This window comes from Centruroides sculpturatus, unplaced genomic scaffold, assembly GCF_000671375.1.
Source record: "Centruroides sculpturatus isolate CEXI.00-Female unplaced genomic scaffold, Cexi_2.0 scaffold8, whole genome shotgun sequence".
Classification (NCBI taxonomy): domain Eukaryota; kingdom Metazoa; phylum Arthropoda; class Arachnida; order Scorpiones; family Buthidae; genus Centruroides; species Centruroides sculpturatus.
Genome location: NW_019384535.1, coordinates 1,777,077 through 1,803,805, shown reverse-complemented (window position 1 = coordinate 1,803,805; position 26,729 = coordinate 1,777,077). Strand labels below are relative to the sequence as shown.

The window sequence follows — 26,729 nt, the reverse complement described above, 5'->3', positions numbered from 1 at the left end:
GTAGTTATATAATAAACTACTTTTGTTTATAATATCATATTCACCCCTAAAATTTAAATAACTGGTTAAGGTTATCACAAAATTTAATATTTATATAGTACTTATATTATGGTACTTATGGTTATATCTTATATAAACTGTATTAATCTAAATTAATACATATAAGAAAATACAAGGCGACCCCCCCTATAACGATTATTCCGTTTTATACGAATTCCATGTTGTACGAGTCACTTAAATTTTACAAATACGTGTGCCGGGCTGTGAACAGCTCATGTATTTGTAAAATCGAAATGACTCGTACAATATGGAATTCATATAAAACGGAATAATTAACAGTGTTATAGGGGGGTCGACTGTATCATGTTATATCAGAAAATTCTAAACTGACGGAACGAAAAACTAGATTAGTTCATTTTCTATATGATACGATGACAGATATCAGTGATTGGGCTGCAATTTTCATATTGCAGACGTACACATTTTCACTGTCGTCCGTCTGTTGTCTTTCCTTAATCTCGAAAACAAATTTTCATCTATCTATTACCTTTCCCACGAAAGGTGTTAGATAGATGAAGGAGCTGTACAAGACCGTATGGGTGAACAAGATGCGGAGCGTCGTGGACATGGCCGCGAATAGGCAGCCATTTGTCAACCAGTCGCAGTCGCTCAACATATTCATGGAGCGCCCGACGTACCAATCATTATCGTCGATGCACTTCTACTGCTGGAAGCGCGGCCTGAAGACAGGCATGTACTATCTGCGCTCTAAGCCGATTTCGAGCGCAATAAAGTTCACAGTGGATCAAGAGCTCGTGGTGAAGGCACTCAGCTCTCTGCAGGATATGAAGAGCTCGAGGGATGAGCAGGAGAATGCATATGCGGTGTGAGACTCCTGTTCATGCTAGAGGAAAATAAAACCTGGTTCCACTCCAGCCTTGCCATGCATTGTGTGCCTGTTGGACCATTGGAACATTCAAATGGTCCAACCATGTATGTGCTCTTCATTACCCAGAAATGAAGAGCACATACAATCTTGTCTTTTTCCTTGGACGACGACGTATGCTGAAGGCGTCGGAATATGCGGCCAAGCTGCTTGCACAGTCCTATGAGCGCTATGAGCTGTACTACCAGCAGCGTTTCTGGGATGTTTTTGGGATTTACCGGAGTCAGATCTGGTTTACAGAGAAGTATCTGGTGGAGAGGCATTCTAATATATTTCCCCCGAAAGGTGTTAGATAGATGACCAGCACGACTGTATTCTAACGGCAAATGTATAATGGGCAAGGGTAAGCCACTAGTAATTTAAGGTAGAGAGCATATATTTTAAATGAAATAAATTAAAAATATGATTAAAACAATTGCAGTCCGGCATTGTGACTATGTCAATAAATAACTGTTCGTTTATTTTATAATTTTGTAATTTGATTGATCAAAATGTAATAAGCTTTTTTTCCTCGTATTAACAGAAATGCACAAAGTACTAGGAATTAAATCTATGACAAACAGATACGTAGCTATTTTCTAACACTTGATCGGTTTGCTGCTGCCAAAATAATAGTCGTCGTAGTAAAATTAGGGGATTTTATAGCAATTAATTACTTTATTGCCATTTTGTTGTCTTAACAATCAATTAATGCAAAATGTGAAAGTATCTCGCCTATGTGGAAACTTTGTCATTTCCGATTGTTGGTGTTCGTATGTAGATTGGCATCAATAATACCTGCTATGTCTTCCATTAATTTATTTTGGCAAGTTTGCGTGTAATCGTAACCTGTCATGTACCGGCTGCTATCTTGGTTTTCTTTACTTTATTTCTGTTGTCAATAGTTTTTATTTTACTGTCTTTAACTAACGCCCATTCGAAACACAAGTACTTCTATTAGACGTAAAGCTATATAAAAAATATTTTGTTAGGTTCCTTCAAGAACAGCATTTCGTTGTTCCTGTATATAAATTCTTTACCACTTAGCAGGAACTGTTTTGCATTTACATCGGCAATCTGTAAGAAAACTTAACACTTGTTTCTTTCCTTTTTAAAATAAAGCTGTTTCTTTATAAAATGTTCTTAGATTTATTTTACGAATTTAATTTCTGTATGAAAACAAAGAAAATTTTATGAATCATTTATTGTCATTTTTAAATACCCAATTAATGGGATTATTTATATTGTTTTTTATCCTTAGCTATAATTGTTTTTTTAATTGAAGCAAAAAAATTTAATTGATAATTATAAAATAATCTTAAGATAATTATAACTTTCATTTCTTAGTAAACTTTACTTTATATGTTAATTAGATTGTATCGTTGTCAACATGATTTACTATACAATACCAAGTTGACTTGTATATAATTACCTTAGCNTCTTCTCGGCCTAGGACAGGCATCTACCTGCTTAATTGTATATGTTCTTTGTACGTGTTATAAACATTAGTACATTTAAATGTTTGCACGAATTATATTTAATTAATTTAACGATTTTTTATGTATAGTAACTGAAGTTGTTGGAAAGGATTATAGAGTAATTGTGGGGTTTTTCAACAAAGTCGGTTGGGGATTAGGACAAATGATTATTCCTGGACTCGTCTGGCTTTTCAGAGACTGGTTTTATATAAACTTAATTTATACTTTGACTTATTTAATATTTCTTCTTTTGTGGTGGTAAGGATTTTACTCTGCACCTTTGATTTTATTTTACGTTGTCTCATAATATCAATATTTAAATTTAAAACAATTCAATCCACAATAGGATTACACCCGAATCTCCGAGATGGCTTCTTTCTCAAGATCGAGTCAACGAAGCGGAAAACGTGACTATAAATGCGTTAAAAATAAACAAGAGAGAAATCGATCATTTGAACGAGAGACTAAAAATCATTTCCGAGTTGAACGAAAAGGTCATTAATTTTTTGAAAATATAACAAATAAATAACGAATGAACCTTTAAATCAACGTTCGTGAAATTTAAAATAATATCTTTTTAGGAAAACAAAAGAAACCAAAATAACCAGGCGACCTTTTCGGATATAATGAAATCTCCCAATTTACGAAGAATGTCTTTTATATTGTACGTTGCTTGGTAAGTTTTATTTTCGTTTAAATTTTCTGTAAGAACATTGTCGGTAGACTATATACGAAAGGCCTTTATTCGTTGGCTGTACAAAGAAGTTTCTTTACAGGATTTCCACCGTAATATCTTATTACGGGTTATCATTCTCGGCCGACGACATTGGGTTGGACGTGCTCTTATTCTTCTTTCTTTCTGCATTATTAGAAATACCGGCGAGTTTTTCATATTACTACTTTCAGCGATTTGTTGGTAGGAGATATACGCAAATAGCTTGCTTGATAGTAAGTGGATCGGCTTGTCTGGTAGCTATCGCCGTACCTAAAGGTGTGTTTCAAATATGTCCAATTATTTCTTTCAATGCTAAGTATATGGGTAATATCAATTACATAAAACTCTTTAATAATCAATAGATACTATATAATAATTACACCATAAGGGTGTAATTAGTCAATAGATACTATATAATAGATCAATAGATACACATATAGATCACATCAATAGATACTATATAATAATTACACCATAATTACACCATACAGGTTTTCTATACTGTACATTATATTCGAATTTTTTGTTTGCTTGTTATTGTTATGTATATTAATACAAAATTAAATTAGTGTGTTTAGAACGCAATACTTGAATAAATAATAGATTTATGACTAAAACTTTTAGAAAATTCTTAATATTTTAATTTTTTATTTTATGTTAACAGAAGAAAGTTATTAAAAGTAAGCGAGATTAAACAAGAAGAAAGGTATAATATAAAACATATTATACCCCCAAAGTTGCTTATAAACTATAAGTTCTAATTATGAAAAATACATCTAAGGAAATAAATAGGTAATGCTATTTATATTTCTTTCACATGTAAAATTAAATGTAATTGAATTTCTAGAGAATAAACTTGATATTAAGTAATACAGGTCTACATAAATCTTAATATTGCAGTGAGAGCGACAAGGAAGAAGACATAACAGATATCATTGGACATTGGGGTAAATGGCAGTTGTTCTTGATGATGCTTATAATATATATGAACATTCCTAACGAATGGTACATGTTTGGAATGGCTTTTATGGCACCGAAAATAAATTATTGGTGCACGACACCATTAAACAGTTCTAATACTACCACTGAAAAATGGAAAAATTTTACTATTCCATTGGAAGAAATTGTCGATAAAGAGAAACCTAATCAGTGTGATGTTTATAGCATTACAGAAGAAGGAGAAAAGATTCGAGTACCCTGTCATTCCTGGGATTACGATCATTCATTTTATAAGTCGACCATAATTGATAAAGTAGGAAGATCGAAATTATTTTATTCTTAAAAATAAAATTAATTTTTATTTTGTGAAATTCCAATTTAAAAATTCATTTTACAGTGGAATTTGGTATGCAAAAATGCATATTTACCGTCGTTAGTTCAATCTCTCTTCTTTTTCGGATATTTATTATCTACTTTTATCGGAGGACAATTATCAGATAAGTAAGATTTATTACCGTCATTTTTTAAGTTTTGCATATTAACATGAAATTTGTTTGTAATTTTAAGTATTTTCTAAATAGATTTGGCAGAAAACCCGTACTTTATTTAAGCTCGGCGTGGACATTTCTTTTCGGCATGATATGTATATTTTCTGAAAATTTCTGGTTGTTTGCAATATCTCGGTTTCTTCTCGGCCTAGGACAGGCATCTACCTGCTTAACCGTATATGTTCTTTGTACGTGTTATAAACATTAGTACATTTAANATATGTATATTTTCTGAAAATTTCTGGTTGTTTGCAATATCTCGGTTTCTTCTCGGCCTAGGACAGGCAACTACCTGCTTAACCGTATATGTTCTTTGTATGTGTTATAAACATTAGTACATTTAAATGTTTGCACGAATTATATTTAATTAATTTAACGATTTTTTATGTATAGTAACTGAAGTTGTTGGAAAGGATTATAGAGTAATTGTGGGGTTTTTCAACAAAGTCGGTTGGGGATTAGGACAAATGATTATTCCTGGACTCGTCTGGCTTTTCAGAGACTGGTTTTATATAAACTTAATTTATACTTTGACTTATTTAATATTTCTTCTTTTGTGGTGGTAAGGATTTTTCTCTGCACCTTTGATTTTATTTTATGTTGTCTCATAATATCAATATTTAAATTTAAAACAATTCAATCCACAATAGGATTACACCCGAATCTCCGAGATGGCTTCTTTCTCAAGATCGAGTCAACGAAGCGGAAAACGTGACTATAAATGCGTTAAAAATAAACAAGAGAGAAATCGATCATTTGAACGAGAGACTAAAAATCATTTCCGAGTTGAACGAAAAGGTCATTAATTTTTTGAAAATATAACAAATAAATAACGAATGAACCTTTAAATCAACGTTCGTGAAATTTAAAATAATATCTTTTTAGGAAAACAAAAGAAACCAAAATAACCAGGCGACCTTTTCGGATATAATGAAATCTCCCAATTTACGAAGAATGTCTTTTATATTGTACGTTGCTTGGTAAGTTTTATTTTCGCTTAAATTTTCTGTAAGAATATTGACGGTAGACTATATACGAAAGGCCTTTATTCGTTAGCTGTACAAAAAAGTTTCTTTACAGGATTTCCACCGTAATAACTTATTACGGGTTATCATTCTCGGCCGACGATATTGGGTTGGACGTGCTCTTATTTTTCTTTCTTTCTGCATTAGTAGAAATACCGGCGGGTTTTTCATATTACTACTTTCAGCGATTTGTTGGTAGGAGATATACGCAAATAGCTTGCTTGATAGTAAGTGGATCGGCTTGTCTGGTAGCTATCGCCGTACCTAAAGGTGTGTTTCAAATATGTCCAATTATTTCTTTCAATGCTAAGTATTTTTTACAATTTTCAATAATTATCATTGCAGATTTCCATAAAGTTCTCATTAGTTTAGCTGTTGTGTCCAAATTCAGTCTGTCCGTATCCTTTAGCTCGTTATATCTTCTATCGTCCGAGATTTATCCCACTGTAGTCCGCAACGTTGGTTTAGGATCTTGCTCGACGGTAGGAAGAATCGGAGCCATAGCTGCTCCTTTCATGAAAGAAGCGGTAAATACTAATGACGTAGTTTATAAATTTCTTAAAAAAATCTGAGTTAACCGTAATAGAGATCTTGTCATTTCAGGCATCTCAAATAGACAGATCTTTTCCTTTGGCATTATTTGGTACCATGTCACTTATCGGAGGTTTATTAGTGTTTTTCTTACCGGAAACGAAAAACATGGAGTTGGCGGATACCATAGAACAAGGAGAAACTATTGGAAGGTTTGTTCTTAAAAAAAAAGAAACACTTTTTTGATTATTGGTTGATGATTCTAATAATAATAAGTTAGTTTAAATCGTAAAACGGTTCCGTCGTTACTAAGACTGATAGAGTATTAAATATGTAAATAATAATTTAGCTTTGTTTTTCAGGCATGAAGTATACGTGCTTACAAGGAATTTCGAGAAAGAAGATAATGCAAAAGAAAATTGAAGAAACAAGTTTGATGTTTACAATGCACTTAACTATTTGTGATAAGGTAGACAGTTATCTATGAATATTAATACTATAATAAATCTGCTGCTGCGATTCGAACGTCTTTAACCTGATGATGGCCCATGGAATGGGTTGGAAACGTTTGTTTAGCTGAATAAATGAGCTTTCTCAGTATTAAGGTGTGTTGACTTTATAAAGTTAATGAGTCTGTGTGTGAATAAGAGACTATTGAATTTACAACTAATTTTATTACCGCAGCAGATTTATTATGGTGTTTATTATAGCCATTTCTGTGATCATTAATATATTAAGAATCTTCGAAAGTTATTTTAGATTGAAAATTTTCTAAGTACTATTGATATAAAATCTGATGATTTCTTAAGCAAGTGCATATTTTGTAATATACCAGTCCGAACTTCATAAAATGTGTAATTAAATTCATTTTAAGATAACTAAAAAGTAATAAAAATTATCTTAAAATACATTACTTGCCAGAGGGGAAATTGCATAATTTCATATTAAATGGATTCATTGATAATGAAGAAAGTGTAATAATGTAGATGGATAACTTTCTAAAAGTGTAAACAAAAAAATATGTATATACAGTATATATATTTTACTTTAAAGAAAAATCACATATAACAAAAAATTTCTAATTAATGATAATCTTTGTATAACAAAAGCAGAAAAAACAAAACAAATTATACAGGGTCATTAAACTTTCTCAACTCGGAGGGCTATGCAAGGAGCTGTATGGGCCATAATGAAATGAAATTTGGACAACAAATACCTCAAATTATGCACTTGAGATTTATTTCTAAAAATAGTACAAATAGTCGTCGATAGATGGCGCTGTGACACCAGTGAAACGAGTCCGCTAAATGTGGTAGAGGCCTCCACCCTTCCAGAATAATAAGTATTATTTATGTGTCGGCGGTGACACGTACCACAATCTGATAGAGAAAAAAGCCACTAAATATGTTGTAATAAAAGAGAGTTCTAAAAATTATTTCTAGTTTTAAAATCAGAAATTAATTCTAAAATCTCATCAAATCAACATATCTCTCTAATACCTAGAAGATTTCCTCTTTTGATCTGTGTACTGTACATACTCACCAATACTCACACTCTGTGAAGTGGGAGCTTCCGGGGATCTAGCCAAAAATTTCATTTTCACGAAACACTGAGCATGTTGCAGCCGGTACGTTATTACTGTCTTTCGCTAATATTAATATAACAACAATTCTTCTCTTTCTTGGGCACTTAAAACCTTTGCCTCTTTTGGCAAGAGTTGCTTTCGGCCCGAAAACCACTTTGCTTTGAAGCTCCTATTAGGGCGATTAATGCTGTGTTGCTAATTAACAGACTGCTGTATTTTTTGGCCCTGACAGTGATTTCTCCTCAACAATTTACAAAATTACACATATCATACATTTAGAAATATGAAAGTTTATTTAATAATTAACATCAATTCCCAAAATTTAACGAGGAAACCACACACTAATTTTGTCACGGGTAGCTTAAAATCCTAGAGATTGTAGCGGCTACTTCGGACTTTATTTCAAGCTCATTATTATATTTATTAATTATTGATCGGAATTTTCGGGTATTAAAACACACGTTTTAAATCCCAGGATAAAATAAATCATCAAAAACATGCTATCCCCGCTGCTGTGGCTATTTTAGCTATTTATTTTCGTGAACAGCTATAATATTTTATGAAATTTTAAGGTTTTTCGAAGCATACTACACGAAAATATAAATTTTTAATATATTAAATATAACACACACATATACACCTTCTGGGGAGATCTAGGTCAAAACCCTGCGGTTTGGAGTGGCTACTTTTCCTTTAGACTTATTGTAAATATTAACATTTATAATAAATTTTTGACAAATTATAGAGTATTTTTTAAAATTTAAACACTACCAAATAAATTTTCCATCAATCATATGGAATAAACACATTGGGACAGGACTAGCTCAAAATCCTGCGAGTTGTAGTGGCTGCCTCTTTCATTAAAATCACATCTTTATTAGTTTTTTAGTGATTTTTGAGACGATTTTGCTAAAGTAAAACTGACTTTCAAAAATTTCCTTGCACAAAATACACTTTTACTCTGTTTTTGGTGGTCTAGTCCCAAATTCAATGAGATTTTGGGACCGCACCTTATACTACACGACCCATATTTATTATTTTATTGTTTTCATGGATTTCTAGAACATTTTTCTAACTCAAAGTTATCTTAAGATACTCCTTTTACATGCACCACTTACACACTGTCTGGGGTGATTTAACTGAAAATCCAAGGGATTTTAGTGGCTAGTATATTACACTGGTATACAACTGCAATACAAATAAATTTTGTTACAAATAAATAAAGTTAAATTTAAACAATTATACGAAATAGTGAATACTTCTATATAATTAAGCTTTCCAAGTTCATATAGATTTTGGGTATTCCACCGCTTAGTCCTGCATCCACTAACAAAATTATTAAATCAATATAGTAACCAACTCTATATTTACATCCACTTAATGCGTTAGTTTTTGCTATTCAGATGTGTATTGCTTTTACTTTCTAGGTCGTGGTGGTGTGCTTGATATCTGCATTTTTATAATGTCGTTTTCGGGTACTGTTTTCTTCTTTTTGGGTTACTCTTGCTGTGCTTTACCTATATTTTACTGCACCCTATTCTGTTTTTCTCCCCTGTCTACGATGAGAATTACGGAACTGTTGCTCGGCTGTGAGTCCTGCAACTGACAGATATCAACTTCAGGGTGAGTCGTAAGTCTCCATACAAATGGTGAAAGCAGCGATTAATTTCTTTTTCGTTTTCAGGAAGGTGAACCAATTGAACGCAGTCGTTGTGTGTCGACATGGAAGTGAAACAAATGAAATATATCCTGTGACTGTAGCATCATATGATACCATTTGTACGAATAAAATAAACATTAGTAACCGCTTTCACCATTTGTATGGGAGACTTATGATTCACCCTGTAGATAGCTACTACTGTCTTAGGTGCAGGATGTTGCTTTTCTTGTCATGATGTGCTTGTTTTGGTTTATTTTATTACGATAACAGGACACGTGGGTATTCTGTTGAAGAGGATGCCTCACGGGAGGACTTTTATGGGAAACTGGCTCCTTATTTAGGTGTTACAAATGCAAAGAAAGCCCAGAAAACGCCATTTGACCAGTCCTGGCTTCGCCAGGACTGGTCAAATGGCGTTTTCTGGGCTCACAACCAACTTTGGTGGTTTTATCCTGGTCAGCAGTGTCGTGCCGTGACATTTGATAGTAGGGAAGTTGTGTATCTGTAAGAAGCCGACTTCCAGGGGCAATCAGTTATTTGCGTGTCAGTGATGGTCTAGGGTCCATTCGTATCGTTTATTCGATTGGCCAGTAAAAATCGTAGACTTCTCTAAATGTATTTTTAATATCACAATTACATTCCGAATCGCTAGCCACGATATAAGGGCTAAAATTATAAATAAAATAATAAAAACTTACTTAGTGAAATAAAATGTGTGGTGGATGTACTGTACAGTACATACCTGGTACAAAATATTCTTCAATTACATTAATATACTTTTAAAGAATATTATAATTAAATATAGCTTTGTAAAGAAACGTACATAAAAATAACATAAAATCTTCTTTACTTTTTAAATCTTAAAACAATCCACTTATTCAAATAGCTTCCTATGACTAATAAATGGAATCAGAGACGGTCCTGGTAGGTGCATGCACGCGGGCTGCAAAATCCCGAGGGTGTCGATACCGGTCAATGTCAAATGTCACTTTTGTCGCATCACTCGTATACCTCAAAAGACGCGACAGGGTTTTTGTACATTTTAAACGTTTCTCACCATAGCTGTAAAAGTCTAAACACGTTAAACTTAATAGATTGTCCGTCGTTTGTTTTCTAACTAATTCGTTTTAGGACTAGGCTCCACGGAAATTTCCAAAATTTACAACTTTTCGGTCGCTGTCGTTGAACTGGAAAAATTTCTCTCTTTATTACATCTGATATTATGAAGAAATTAGTCTCCACTGTACTCGGCTAGAGATTGGTTCGGTTAAGCTTTTGTTTAAGTAAAATTTCGGCTCTTTCGTCAGAGTTTTATTTATGTCCCCAATTTCTTAATCGCTTAATTATTTTACTACTTCTTAAGTAGAAATAAGTCGAAACCGGTTACTTTGTACTCGAATATTTGTAGTCTCGGGAGAAAAGTGGAAGGCCAAATTTTTATGACAACGTATACATAAATCGTAAATTTAAGGAAAATAAATTCTAGAGCTTTTTCTGTATCTCGTGCATCTCTCTCATTCATTAAATTTAGTTGTAAATGATGCTGTCAAAGTAACAGTGAATTTTTTTAACATTATACAAGAATTATACACGTTTTTCTACATCCCCTTAGAGATGGATATATGAAATCGTAATATCGCTGGTTTAACATTGAAATCCGTGAGTAATAGAAAATCGGAGAGCGAAATATTTTAATGGATTTTTTAAACTCCTGTCAACTATACAGAACTATCGTAAAAACATACCAGTAAATTCTTATCGGTTGGGTTAAGTTATAAATCTACTCGTGATTCGCGTAATCGGGCGAGGGCGGCCAAATATCTAGCGGGTGGGCGGTCGGGCGGCTAACAGCCCAGAACCGGTCCTGGATAGAATTGGATGCGGTATACGTGTAGCATCCACCCGAGGTCCTAGGCTTCCACCACCAACTAAACCGGGTGAGTTTGATGCTCTGTAAAACGCACCAACAATACTCTGACAATACAGCGCTTCCACTCCGCCACTAATATTAGAATATATAATAGCGATCTTATTTTTTTTTTACGTGTAGTATAGAAATTTGTAATAACATACATGATGTGGTTATAATAAAATACTGTGCGATTATTTTCATATAATTAAAATAAATACAATGACGGCACGCCACTGCTGGCCACTGATGGGTCTTGGGTGCTTGGTACCCCTGCTGTTACTTCGGTGGGTGGTGTGTACTGTCTATCTTTCAACGTAGGATCATCGCTCCCATACAGTGGCATTAGTTGCACTCGTGGCTAACTCTGTCTCGAAAACAAGAAATACGTTTTGGTCAACATACGGCGAAGTTGCATGAGCCAATGGACAAATATCGTTTATTAGTTTCTTTTATATTTTTGCAAAATAGACTAAAAGTCACAAATTTTCTATTGTTTGGGACCCCCTTGGGAATTAGAAAAAGGGCAACCGAGATGAAAAGGGCGGTACATGCTCCACGTACCCCAATGTGCAGGCGCCCCTGTTGGTGGATGACAGGTTCTCCCTTTTTCCTCTTTCTATAGCTGTCTTAAAATATTTTAAATATCTTATCAGCTTCCTTTTTATTTGGTTTTATTTTCCTATTTTATCTTTGTTTTCACTTCACTGTCTCAAATATTTCTCTCTGTAAATAGATGCCTTTTCTCTGCAATCTACTGCCTCTTTCTCTACTTGTATGCAGATTAGCTAGAAGCTTCTTATCCCATTATCCATTCGTAGGTCCTACTAGCTGCAAGCATCCCGACGTTTTCCAGACGGACGTGATCCACTGAGTGGACCTCCTTAGTACTGTGCCTCGTATCTCTTCTCTTCGGGTAGTGACTATGAACCCCATATTATGGTCCATGTTCCCTGGACGGTCGGCAAACGGCAACAGGTTTTTTCCATCTATCCTTCCATGTCCATACTTACCCATGCTGTCACTTTTGTTCTGTCCTTTTGTGTGCTACAGTACCTTTCTTTCTTAGCTAAGACTCGCTCTCAAAGGCTCTCGTTCTCAGTAGCCTTCCGCTAGTCGTCCAGTAGGTAACATGCAAACTGTAAGTTTACTATTTTAAATCTCACATTGAAATATATGCATATTAGTAGCACACGAAGTAAGTATATAGAAAAATAATTGCTTTAATAATATTTTGGGTAAATTCAGATATTTTAATTTGAACCAAATGACAAATTTTTCTTGTGTCCATGTGTACTGTGGTGGTTGACTTCGGTGTTCTTTCATATAGCTAAGTATGGTCACCATGTGCTTTGTTGTATAAATTAATAGTACTGTATATGTTAATAGATAAGTATACACTTCACACAGAATAAAGTTTCGTACAGATATCTTAGAACACGTAAAGATATGAATCCTGCCATTGGAACTGTTTAATATTACGAGCCACTATGGGACTAATAAAACATACTAACTATATAACCTAGCCCTCTTAGTACTCTCAGAGCGAAACCTCTTCTTATATTTCTTAATTATAGATTTGTGGGATATTTATATTAAGTAAATAAAAGTACAGGTGATGCTGACTGTGCAATAGAGTTTTCTAATTTCTAATGAACCCGTGTCATGGCATTTCCCGACATTTAATTAAAGACTTAGGGGAGATCGGGGCAAGATCGGCATGTTAAGCTTTACTTAAATTTTGTGTAATAAATACTGCTGTAAACTGAAAAAAAAGCTTTGCATATTGTCTATTCGAATGTTACCTTACTATAGAACTGGTTAAAATCAGTTTGGAANACTTTACTTGACACATTTACTGCAAAGATTTCATCCGTACAAGTGTGAGTAAGTATTTAATTAATATAATTCGTGTAATTATTATAATATTTAATTTTAAATGAGATAAATCGGTATTAAAGAATTAGAATAATTATTTAAAAATACATTATTTTCAGAATTAAATTCCAAACCTTATATCACTTTGACCAGTTGATTATTAAAACATCAATCGCAACGTGTGTATTTTGTCAACATTTAACACCTCTTCTTCGTGTACAGATATAAAATGTTTAATTTTAAACGTTATAAAATTTGGCTGGCTTTATTAATTATTCAAATAATCATTTGGAAAAGTGTTGCAAAGAGTTTTGAAGAGAAAGAAATTCATTCTAGCAGAAAACATGGAAAAATTGAAATACATCAAGAAAAAATGCTGGAATTTTTTAAATCTATGACTGAAGCAGTTACTAAAACTGGACACGAAAGATTCGAAAAATTTAACAAAGCAGCTGAAGAATTTAAAGATTTACTAAAGGAAACGGCCGATAAATGGATCGAGAAAGCGCTCGTTACGAAAAATATCTTTATGGACGAATTAAAGAAAGCATCTTACATGCTTAAAAACCTTGATGAAGAAATATTGAAAAATAATTAAAACGAGATATTGTTTTTTTAAAAAAAATACAGTAATGAGGTAATAATCATTTAAACTATATATTATTATTTTATGGTTTCTTATAGATATAAATTGTTTGTATTTTTATTACCGTAAATAATAATAAAAAAATGTACTGTTTTATGTTTTTAATCAAAATAATTACATTCACAAAAATTAGAATTAATTAATTTTATATGCAGTTATTCATTGACGTCAGTAATAAATTTATCTCAACAATTATTTAATAATAAATCGTTCTTAATTAAGTTTAAACTTCGAGTTGACAATTTAATATTCAACTTCACCTTTGAACTTTTCATGAATAATTTAAATATATATTTTTTTTTGTTAACGAAGCCAATTGTTTTGTATTTAACGGTTGATTGGGAATGCATGAAGATGGTGTATACAACTATCACATACAAGACCATTTTTTCATTTAGAAAGAATAATTGTTGGATCGGTAATAAGATGCAATTTTCATCGTTTAAACCGAAATTATTTTAATAAATTTGTTGAAGATTATAGATACAGTTAAGAATTCTTTGGTAAATCGCCATATTCTTTCTCTGTTATATGTAATAACCGTGAAGGGTAAAAATGTATTTTCATTTCTACGTAATGAAAAATAAAGAGCTCGTGTAAAGCATGCAAATTAGCTTCGTATAAATTTTTACATTTGTCGTGTTTATAAAGTTGTATAAAATAAAATAAATATGGCTTTGAAATTCTTTAATTTCTTAATAAACTGAGCATCCTCAAATATTATTACTTTTATAGTTTTGAATTAGAAAACTTCACTAAATAACTCTATTATACTGTTTCATTATGTAAGACTACGAATTGATAACTTTGTCAATTGATTATTTCACGTAAATAAAATGTTTAAATGCACTTTTAATATAATTTATGAAATTAAAACAATTGATAAAATAATTCTAGAAGTTGTACAACTGCATTTGTTACATCATTCAATATAATGAATGCATGAAACATCAGCGTATTTCTTATTATTAATCTTTTACATTATACCTGACGTCTAGTAGTTTAAATACCTATAAAGTACTAGATCCTAACTTATGTTTTACTATGTTTAATTCATTGTTTAATTAAAAAATTGAAATAGTAATCATCAGAAAGTAAGTAGACTCTACATTTTTAAGACAAAATTATATTTAAATTTAAATTAACTTAATTTTAGAGTTAACCAAAATTATAAACAGTAAAACCTCGATTTAACGGACACCATCCTCGCCCGAATTAATTCGTTAAATCGAGGTTTACTGTGTAATTTTCCCATAATCTGTAATATATTCTATTTAAGATTGTTAGTACTATGCTTTGTAAATCATTTAATATCAAATACCGTATATTACGTGTGTTTTCTGCTTTTCTGTATACATTTACAAAATACGACAGTCTTCGACTATCATACATCATATAAATATAGTATTATTTAATTTTCCATATNTTTATTAAAGTATATATACAGCATATTTGTTATCTAAGCTCCATAATTCTTATTTAATAAGGTAATATAACTGTAATTTATATCAATAATATCCGTCCGGTATTTTGCACCTCTAGAGAGAAAAATCTCCTTAATACGCCAATTACAATCATTAAAATAGATTCACTTAGAACCAATTTTCAAAAATTGTTAATACAATATTTCCTCTTTCCTCTACAACTGTGTTGAACACTTTACTTGACACATTTACTGCAAAGATTTCATCCGTACAAGTGTGAGTAAGTATTTAATTAATATAATTCGTGTAATTATTATAATATTTAATTTTAAATGAGATAAATCGGTATTAAAGAATTAGAATAATTATTTAAAAATACATTATTTTCAGAATTAAATTCCAAACCTTATATCACTTTGACCAGTTGATTATTAAAACATCAATCGCAACGTGTGTATTTTGTCAACATTTAACACCTCTTCTTCGTGTACAGATATAAAATGTTTAATTTTAAACGTTATAAAATTTGGCTGGCTTTATTAATTATTCAAATAATCATTTGGAAAAGTGTTGCAAAGAGTTTTGAAGAGAAAGAAATTCATTCTAGCAGAAAACATGGAAAAATTGAAATACATCAAGAAAAAATGCTGGAATTTTTTAAATCTATGACTGAAGCAGTTACTAAAACTGGACACGAAAGATTCGAAAAATTTAACAAAGCAGCTGAAGAATTTAAAGATTTACTAAAGGAAACGGCCGATAAATGGATCGAGAAAGCGCTCGTTACGAAAAATATCTTTATGGACGAATTAAAGAAAGCATCTTACATGCTTAAAAACCTTGATGAAGAAATATTGAAAAATAATTAAAACGAGATATTGTTTTTTTAAAAAAAATACAGTAATGAGGTAATAATCATTTAAACTATATATTATTATTTTATGGTTTCTTATAGATATAAATTGTTTGTATTTTTATTACCGTAAATAATAATAAAAAAATGTACTGTTTTATGTTTTTAATCAAAATAATTACATTCACAAAAATTAGAATTAATTAATTTTATATGCAGTTATTCATTGACGTCAGTAATAAATTTATCTCAACAATTATTTAATAATAAATCGTTCTTAATTAAGTTTAAACTTCGAGTTGACAATTTAATATTCAACTTCACCTTTGAACTTTTCATGAATAATTTAAATATATATTTTTTTTTGTTAACGAAGCCAATTGTTTTGTATTTAACGGTTGATTGGGAATGCATGAAGATGGTGTATACAACTATCACATACAAGACCATTTTTTCATTTAGAAAGAATAATTGTTGGATCGGTAATAAGATGCAATTTTCATCGTTTAAACCGAAATTATTTTAATAAATTTGTTGAAGATTATAGATACAGTTAAGAATTCTTTGGTAAATCGCCATATTCTTTCTCTGTTATATGTAATAACCGTGAAGGGTAAAAATGTATTTTCATTTCTACGTAATGAAAAATAAAGAGCTCGTGTAAAGCATGCAAATTAGCTTCGTATAAATTTTTACATTTGTCGTGTTTATAAAGTTGTATAAAATAAAATAAATATGGCTTTGAAATTCTTTAATTTCTTAATAAACTGAGCATCCTCAAATATTATTACTTTTATAGTTTTGAATTAGAAAACTTCACTAAATAACTCTATTATACTGTTTCATTATGTAAGACTACGAATTGATAACTTTGTCAATTGATTATTTCACGTAAATAAAATGTTTAAATGCACTTTTAATATAATTTATGAAATTAAAACAATTGATAAAATAATTCTAGAAGTTGTACAACTGCATTTGTTACATCATTCAATATAATGAATGCATGAAACATCAGCGTATTTCTTATTATTAATCTTTTACATTATACCTGACGTCTAGTAGTTTAAATACCTATAAAGTACTAGATCCTAACTTATGTTTTACTATGTTTAATTCATTGTTTAATTAAAAAATTGAAATAGTAATCATCAGAAAGTAAGTAGACTCTACATTTTTTAGACAAAATTATATTTAAATTTAAATTAACTTAATTTTAGAGTTAACCAAAATTATAAACAGTAAAACCTCGATTTAACGGACACCATCCTCGCCCGAATTAATTCGTTAAATCGAGGTTTACTGTGTAATTTTCCCATAATCTGTAATATATTCTATTTAAGATTGTTAGTACTATGCTTTGTAAATCATTTAATATCAAATACCGTATATTACGTGTGTTTTCTGCTTTTCTGTATACATTTACAAAATACGACAGTCTTCGACTATCATACATCATATAAATATAGTATTATTTAATTTTCCATATAAATATATATGATAGTGACTTTTAGAAAGGTTTAATGATTATATAGATTAAATAGTTTATAAAACGCAAAATTAAATCTACAGTAAACCTTTATAAAACGGAATCGTACGGTAACGAATACTCTTACCGTTTACGCTGGTTTCCGTTTAGAACAGGTTTTTCTTTCTTAAATATAGAAAATTGCCCCGTTTCGAAGAATTTTTTCCGTTTAGACAGGTTTCCGTTTTATTTGGGTAACGTTTTGGACAGTTTATACCGTACTCGTAAGTAAGAGTCGGTAGTGAACAAACTACAAATACTATTAATAATAACTTTACATATACTATTGAATAGAAGTGAAAGCTCAATGCCATAAATTCGGCCCTGATTTAAAAAGCATAAATGTACATTTTATTATAATATTTTAAAATGTTTATAGACATCATATACTCTCAAAATATGTTGAAATATAATTACGATAACTAAATGTAAAATATTTAAACACTTAAAATAATGATTTATCATTGTTATAATGAGAGAAAAAAGTTTTGCATGTGTACTTATTAGTTCACTGTTTGATTACGGAATCACAAAAAATAAAAAAACAGCGAAAAGAAAATCGCTTATATTCATTTATTTATTTATTATATAACTTGTAAACAGGAAACCGAACCTGGATGAAGGACAAACCGCGATCTGTCGGCTCTGTTTCTCACCATCTGGTTTCATTGTAGGCCTGATCGAATCCACGATAAGTATGACTAAAAGGCCCTCTTACCCCCCCCGTAGTGTCTGCAAGGCAAATAGTAAAAAGTAAAAAAAATTAAATATCTTTTATGCATTTAATTCCAGTTGTGACTCATTGCTTTTCTGTCAATTTAATGAAGTGTGGAGTATATTTATTGTTTCTTGCAAGTTACCGTGTATTGTTCGGTACTGTAAATAATTTACAGAAATATAAAAGTGTAAAATTCACAGAAAATAATTTAAATGTATAACGATGTTGTCTACGTTTGTATTTTCTGTTAGAAAACTATAAACACATTCAGTTCTTTAATAATCAAATATGATAATATAGCAATAAAGCAAAATAACAAATTTCATATTTTACACAAAATTGACTCATCAGTTTTCTTATTCCTTTTGTGTCTAATTTATGTTGCAACTTAATTTCTACCTAACACGAAATTTGAGTAATATTCAAATGCAATTTCAAAAGAATTCAGAAAAATAACTTATCACCATCCTATAAACAATCAGCATAATTTTATTTAAATGTAGGCATATTATTACCTTTTATATTTTTGTTACTTATATAACTAATAATTATAATTCTCATAGAACTGCTGTAAATTTTCGGCAAAGTTTTTCTATTGTGTGACATTTTTATATAGCCTATAGCCTATTTATTCTAGTATATAAGTAGTCTATAATATATATTTATGTTACGGTTTATGTTACTTTTTGGTGCGAGCATCTGATACAGCATAATTAGGAAAGGATGTTTTCAGCCCAACTTTTAAGAGTGAATCAAACATGACTTCATAAGGCCTACACTTAATGCCTTGATAATATAATTTATTCTTTATTAACTGCACAAATTGTAATCCCTCATCAGGTGTTAGGTTTGATTGCTTACTATATATGAGCTTGGCATGTTCTCAACGTCCTGGTGTGCACGTTCAACCTAACCTACCCTAACATACAGACTGACTGTCTCGATTTACCGTGTCGATTTTCAGCTCAGTTCACATTGCGTACGCTCCTTCTATAACTTGGTTATAGAATTCACGACTATTGTCACTTTGTAACACGCTAGGAACCCCGAAAATTGTGAAAGTATCTATCAACACACGGGCCACTTTCTCTGCACGTTTAATTTTCAAGGGACAAACAAACAAACTTTCTTAAGTGGTCTTGATATACAAGTATAAACTTACAATGTTGGAGTAAGACTGCATATCAATGAAGTACACTTGACATCAAATTAATCATCCTAGACTAGCGATTATGCATAAGGTCAATAAATTTGATAAATTATGATTTATTATATTTACCACTACGAACTGGATAGTGTGTACTGGTAAATGAGATTAATTTGCAACATATGAAAGAAATTTATCACATTTATCAAGATCGTTATGGATTATGCATAATAGCCGGCGATTATGTATAAATTACCGGATTAATCACTTTTACCGTAACGTATGCCTATATAAGAATAAGCATCGAAAAATGTCATACATACTCAATCAGAATCAGAGTTTCATCTAACACATGATCTAAGTTACAATCAACCAATCATAAAAGACCATACATTCCCGCAAACCAAAAGTGCCTCCATTACTTCTTTTTCTCTTTGGAGATTTTAGTCTACGATTTCAAAAACTTAATGCACATTTCGAGTTAAAAGTTTGTCATAATCTTCATATATTTTGTAATTATATATTTTCCTAATTACTTTCGTGTTTATAGTTGTTTGGGATGAAAATGATTTCTATTCATGACGATAATAATGGCGACATATTCCATTATAATGCGATTCTATTTTGCTTTTTAACTTACTTTCTTAACCTGCCAGAGATCTGATACTGTATAACTTTAATTTATTATTGATTTGATAGTCATTTTCACTTACATAATAGTATAAAATAATCAACATAAAAAAGATTTTTTAAATATTTTACAAGCAACACAATTCCTTAAGAAAAAATCCAGCAACGAGTTGCTTAGCTTTCCCGGCAATATTTGGTGGCGCAATCTGTTATCTTATTTTATTTTAAAATCTTTTTATATTTTTAACTATAATAAAATGCAAAAAGCTTAATTTTGAAGGTAGGGTTGGTTTTACAAAAGGCTGTAAATGCTAATAACGAGTAAAATCGGACCCTACTGGAGATACACACGACCTCCTTTATCTCCCCACCCCTCGATCTTTAATCATCAAAATTTAATAGAATTAATCCTTCTAATAAGAAAATTTCCCTGCAAAATTTTAGAAATTTTTGATCAAAAGCACAGGAGTTATTAAGTTTCAAATAAGATGAACAAAATTGTGTCCCACACACAAACATCCAGAAAAACCCAATTTTTTTCATTTCTCGACGTTTCAAGATATCCTGAGCTCAAAAAATGTAAAAATCTTGTCATTTTTTTAACTGATCGCCATACTTTCCCTCTGTTGTATGTAACAGCCGAGAAAGTAATAATAGAAGTGAGCAATTAATTCATTTGAGAAATGTTCATATTTATACTTTTTGTTGTTTAACTACAAAGTTACCATTTTAAAGTTACCAAAAAGTTACCATATTAACAAAAATATTTATTTTTATATTTGTAAATACAAGGCGACATCATAAAGTTCTCTGACTAATCACTACTACTTATAAATAAAGTTATTACTTGATTAACATTATATCCTTCGAAATACGAGGAAAAGTCAATAAGTAGGACATAAAACTAATATGGGATGGCTGCGGATAAGACTCAGTAGTTTCTGAATATGTAAATAAATAGCAGCTTATCAGTCATCATTCGGCAGGTAGCAGTCGCACTAGTACTGTAAAAGAACAATGCGTCATTATGCGTTTTTTGTGGACAAAAGGATCTTTTGCGAAAGACATCTATGAAGAAATTTATCAATTATGGTTAGAAGTGTTTGTCGTGAAAAACGGTGCACAATTGGGGTCTGACTGGATCTTTAAATTCTCACAAAGACTAACAAATGTTGTGAATGAATACTGATCTGGTCGTCCTAAAGAAATTGCGTCGAAAACAACAGTGCGACGGGTTGAGGAGATGATTCGAGATGGCTGGTAAACAACGATAGGCAATATTACAGCCGCAGTAGGGTGTGGTTGTTCAAACGATCATGCACTATGACATATGTTAATACGTCATAGTGCATGATCGTTTGAACTTCCAAAAAGTGTGTGCTAGGTGGGTGCCCAGACAACTGACTGAGGAATACGAAAACGTTTAAATGCGTATAAATCTGCAGTATTTCTCTCGGTATGCTAATGAAGAAGAACACACTTAACAGGATTGTTACTTTTCTGGCATGCCAATGGGCTGGTCATGTGGAGTTTTACGGTTCCTCCACATTCTCCTAATTAGGGGCCAGTTTCCCTTAAGCATTTACTAGCTTTGTTTATAGCAACACCAGTCCCTCACTAATTTACCATTCTAAAGTTTCTGGAGCTTTTCGTCATTGGATTCTTCATTGCTTCTTCTTCATTTCCTCGACAGAACTGGAAAATCCAGAAAATTTGGTTAGGTCAGGTTTCTTCTGACTAACACTATCACTCTTATTTTCTTCTTAGTACAATAGGAACGGTAGGTGTAAAAGCATTCGCATTATAAATAACACACATAATAAAGTTAACAGACCACATAAAACACGTAATTTATGAACCCTTCACAAAGGGACATTATGAGCATTACACAGGACTAGTAAACAGTATATGCTATCATACATAACATTCCTGGGCCTCTTTGAGCTCTCAGCGGAAACTGATCCGCTCCACAGTACTGCAATCATCAGAAAAGAAAAGCCGGAAAAGTAAAAGTTGGCAAGGACTGTTATACTACTTTTCCGGCACTTATAACTTACATGTGTGATGCCATCTGTTGTGAGATTTCATTAAAAATAATTTTTATAGAATTAATTATTAGTTTCTCTAATTTGCGGCCCGTGTATCATGGATATGCGACCGCAAATTAGATCCTAGCAAGTCGAAGATTGTTCGTAACTAATATGCTTGCCAATGAATCATTCAATAATAATATGTTATTTGAGAATGTATTAATTAACAGATATGTGTTACCTTTGTCATAAATCAAATGTCTTATTCAGGTTCATCTACCAAGATTAATAAATCATATTTTAACTGATTTGATTTATGTATACATCTGTGCAACAGAAATTCAGAAATGGCTATTTCATCTGATAAAGTTCACAAGTAAGTGAATATTATTTTTTTAAATATACAAGCTATAAAAATAATAATTTATTAAAATAAATTTCTTAAATTTTAAATACTGGTTATGGGCTGAATTCACGAAAGTGTCGTTAATAACAGTTTAACGACTGTCGTACATACGATTGACAAAGTGAGAGTATCATATTGATAACAATGAAATAGCGTTTTTTATGGAGGATAAAAATCCGTTGGCTACTGCCAGTAAGAAATTAGAAGCTTTGCTATCTTGTTGACTGATGATAATTATGGAAGAAGCAATTATAACCGGAGCCATCTTTAAGCCTGAACTTCATACCGACAGCTAAACAAAAGAATTCTCAAAAGGATCTAAAGCTTAATAAAAATAAATGTTGTATGTGTTCAGTCACCATATATTCGTACCGGCAGTGATTTTTTTGAAACAAGAGCCTGATTATAACAAATAAGTTTAAAAAACAATGATATCATCAATGGTTAAACTCGATACAACGGCCGCAAATGTTAGCTCACGGTCAACTTCGAAAATAAAGTTTATTCCGCCATCTTGAATAACGACACCTCTTCTGTTGTAAAATAACAATTCAGATTAACGAGATGTTACGTGAATTCAAACATACTTATACCTTACAACAATAAAATCTCGTCGTTATTTTAGTAACGTCACGTTTGTGAATTCGGCCATAACTTAAAATTATTAATATATATATATTATTAATACAGTGAAAATAAACAAGAAAAATCAGAAGATGTAACCGATATAATTGGACATTGGGGTAAATGGCAATCAATAATGATGATTTCTATTATATACATAAATTTTCCTGCCGCATGGTACAATTTCGGAATGACTTTCTTGGCACCGAATATTGATTATTGGTGTGCAAAACCACCGGAATTTTCTAATATGTCGATGGATGAATGGAAAAATGATAGCATTCCCATAGTAATAAACAACAATAAACAATCTTACAGCAAGTGTGAAATGTATAGTTCCATAGAGGAAGAAAATAGAACTCGAATACCGTGCAAATCATGGGATTACGATCATTCATTTTACAGATCCACCATACTCGAAAAAGTAAGAAATTTAAAGATTTTTAATATATTAATATGATTATATATTTTAAATTCAATTATTTCATATTAGAAAAAAATATATGTTAACAAATCTTTTAACTTTCAGTGGAATTTAGTATGTGATAAGTCTTGGTTACCATCTTTAGCTCAATCTCTTTATTTTTTGGGATTTTTAATAAGTGTTCCTCTTGGAGGACAATTATCAGACAAGTAAGTTTCTGAATTTTATATTAAACAGATAAAATTTGATATATGTAATTAAGGAATTATTTTAATATTTGGAATAATATTTTCTATAAATAGATTTGGAAGAAAACCCATTCTTTATTTATGTATGATATGGACATCTATCTTCGGCTTGATATCTACATTTTCTCAAAATTTCTGGTTATTTGCAGCATGTAGATTTATTCTTGCAATTGGAAGAGGATCTTCATTTTTAATCATATATGTCCTTTGTAAATATATTTTTTCTAAAATTTCCATATTTATATATAATTTTTTAAATTAATATATTTAATATATAGTACTGGAAGTTGTTGGAAAAGAATACAGAGTCGTCGTAGGATTATGTGATAAAATAGGATGGGGAATAGGACAAATGATGCTTCCGGGGCTGGCTTGGCTTTTGAGAGATTGGTTTTATCTGGAATTGATAACTGTATTAACTTTTATCGTTATTCTTCCGTTGTGGTGGTAACTATTTCTATTAATATTTTTGTAAAGCTGGATATCCGCAAGAGCGATGTCGCCGTACAGTTTGAACGCTTTCGGCATTGCGAAGTGCGAATGGATATTGTCAGTGAGAATCACACGGAAATCACGTGATAATGTGCTGGCATGTCGCGGGAAAATCGTTCGTGTGGATATCCAGCTTAAGGATTTTAATATCAGTAAAAAAAACTTTTATGTTTTTGGACATAGGATCACACCAGAATCTCCAAGATGGCTTCTTTCTCAAGAAAGAGTTGAAGAAGCTGAAGTAATAATTACGAAAGCAATTAAAGTGAATAAACGAAATGTTGAAAATTTGACTCAAAAATTAAAGTCGATAAGTGAAAGAATTATAAAAGTAATTAAATTAGTTTCTGACGTGCAATAATTTATTTCATTATTTTTAATTTATTTAATTTATTTATTTTAGGAGAGCGAAGGAAAGGATAACAAGCGCGTAACATTTTTTGATATAATGAAATGTCCGAATTTAAGAAGGTTTACTTTAATACTGTTTATAATTTGGTATGTATCATTGGGATGCAATTTGAAAAAATTGTAGACCTATAAATTTCCATTGTCGTCCCTCTGTTTATCCTTCCTTAATCAGAGTTAGGTAGATGAAAGCCGAGACAAAATATGGATGGAAAGCATAAAAGTAGAAGGCCCAGATTAACTATATACGAACTTCCGATGCAAACATGAAATCACGTTATTTCAATTCAAATCTTTTCCCTGAAAGGAGTTAGATAGATGACCGGCACGACTCTATTGCTAACAGGGAAAGTATGATGTACAGGGGCAAGACACTACTAATTTGAAGCGAATAGCATATAATTTAAACGTTATGTAATTTGCACTTTTTACATTAGTAAAAATTGTTTAAATAAAAAAAAATTATTATTCATACACTGATTTTTTTTCTTTTCTTTTTTTACAATTTAGGAAGCGAATAAAATATTAATAATTTTAAATATTTGCTTGTCTTCCAGGTTTTCGATTATGGTAGCTTATTATGGATTATCTTTCACAGCTGATGATATTGGAGTAAATATTTTTTTGTTCTTCTTCCTCGCTGCTTTAGTAGAAATACCTGCAGGATTCGTTTGTTTTTTCCTTCAAAAATTCATTGGTAGAAGACATATACAAATTATTTTTATGATAATAAGTGGGTTGGCGTGTCTCATTGCTATTGCTGTCCCCGAAAGTAAGTAATGTACTTGTAGACACATACTTTTTCAGATTTTTAAATCTATAACACACAATTAAATATTGTTTTAGGCATTTCCTCTGCTGTTATTGCTTTGGCAATAATTTCGAAGTTTAGCCTCGCTTTATCAGTGATGAATGTGTATTTGTTATCTTCGGAAATCTACCCCACTGTCGTTCGTAACGTAGGATTAGGAGCGTGTTCAATGATGGGAAGATTAGGAAATGTAATTGCTCCCTTTATGAAAGAAGGGGTAAGTATATATAGTATAACTTACGTTTATTTCTATAAATATTCCTATATACTGTATAAGTATGCATTTATATAAATTAATTAATTAAACTTATATAGTTTGTTTTCTATTTTTTCAGGCAGACCGTATACACAGAGCTTTTCCATTAGGATTATTTGGTTCAATAGCTCTTCTTGGAGCTGCTTTGGTATTATTTTTACCAGAAGTTAAAGATTCAGAATTAACAGATACGTTGGCACAAGGAGAAGTTGTAGGAAGGTCTGTAACATAATAAAATTAAGAATCTTTCCTTACTTATTAATAATTTAAAGGAAATGATGTGCATAGAGCTTTACCATTAGGATTATTTGGTTCGATATCTCTTATTGGAGCTGCTTTGGTATTATTCTTACCAGAAACTAAAGATTCGGAATTAACAGATACATTGGCGCAAGGAGAAGTTATAGGAAGGTTTGTAATTTAAGAATCTGTTTTACTTATTGATAATTTAAAATTTTTAAGGAAAAAAATTAATGAATATTTTGAAAACAAATCAATATTATTGCTTTTAAATTGCAGCCACACACGTCACATCTTACGAAGAAAATCGGAAAATGAAGTACAAATTGAATTAAAACGCAATAAAGAATAGTTATTTAATATTCTATAAATATTTTAATAATCAACTTTTATATTATTTTATTAAAGAATTAAATAAATACTCGATAATTACTAGTATTTTCTTTACCTTAAAATTATTACATTACATTTTAAACGGACTTGAAACCATTAGTCATGATAGAAAATATAAAATAAAAATTGACATTCGCTTTAAAAATGTCTGCTTTCAAGTTTATAATCTCTCAAGCATGTGATCGGCGGGTTGTGTTAATAATTCTGTGAAAGTGAAAATGCCACTCAATCTCAAATTCGAACGAGTGGAAAGAAAAA

General features: G+C 31.1%; 1 protein-coding gene across 1 annotated transcript in view; it reads left to right on the top strand.

Moving 5' to 3' along the window:
* Positions 1-26,070, top strand: part of LOC111623231 — a 39,330-nt gene extending 13,260 nt beyond the window's left edge. Inside the window, exons 2-21 of the mRNA XM_023365727.1 lie at positions 3,783-3,910; positions 4,019-4,370; positions 4,455-4,558; positions 4,639-4,700; positions 4,828-4,920; positions 4,999-5,167; positions 5,256-5,403; positions 5,491-5,585; positions 5,686-5,900; positions 5,976-6,157; positions 6,234-6,373; positions 23,266-23,623; positions 23,729-23,832; positions 23,926-24,080; positions 24,150-24,318; positions 24,547-24,694; positions 24,767-24,861; positions 25,329-25,543; positions 25,618-25,799; positions 25,918-26,070. Of these exons, the coding sequence (XP_023221495.1) occupies positions 3,882-3,910; positions 4,019-4,370; positions 4,455-4,558; positions 4,639-4,700; positions 4,828-4,920; positions 4,999-5,167; positions 5,256-5,403; positions 5,491-5,585; positions 5,686-5,900; positions 5,976-6,157; positions 6,234-6,373; positions 23,266-23,623; positions 23,729-23,832; positions 23,926-24,080; positions 24,150-24,318; positions 24,547-24,694; positions 24,767-24,861; positions 25,329-25,543; positions 25,618-25,799; positions 25,918-26,070 (3,168 nt within the window). The 5' untranslated portion in view covers positions 3,783-3,881. The remainder of the gene's footprint in view (positions 1-3,782; positions 3,911-4,018; positions 4,371-4,454; positions 4,559-4,638; positions 4,701-4,827; positions 4,921-4,998; positions 5,168-5,255; positions 5,404-5,490; positions 5,586-5,685; positions 5,901-5,975; positions 6,158-6,233; positions 6,374-23,265; positions 23,624-23,728; positions 23,833-23,925; positions 24,081-24,149; positions 24,319-24,546; positions 24,695-24,766; positions 24,862-25,328; positions 25,544-25,617; positions 25,800-25,917) is intronic.
* The last annotated feature ends 659 nt before the right edge of the window (positions 26,071-26,729 follow it).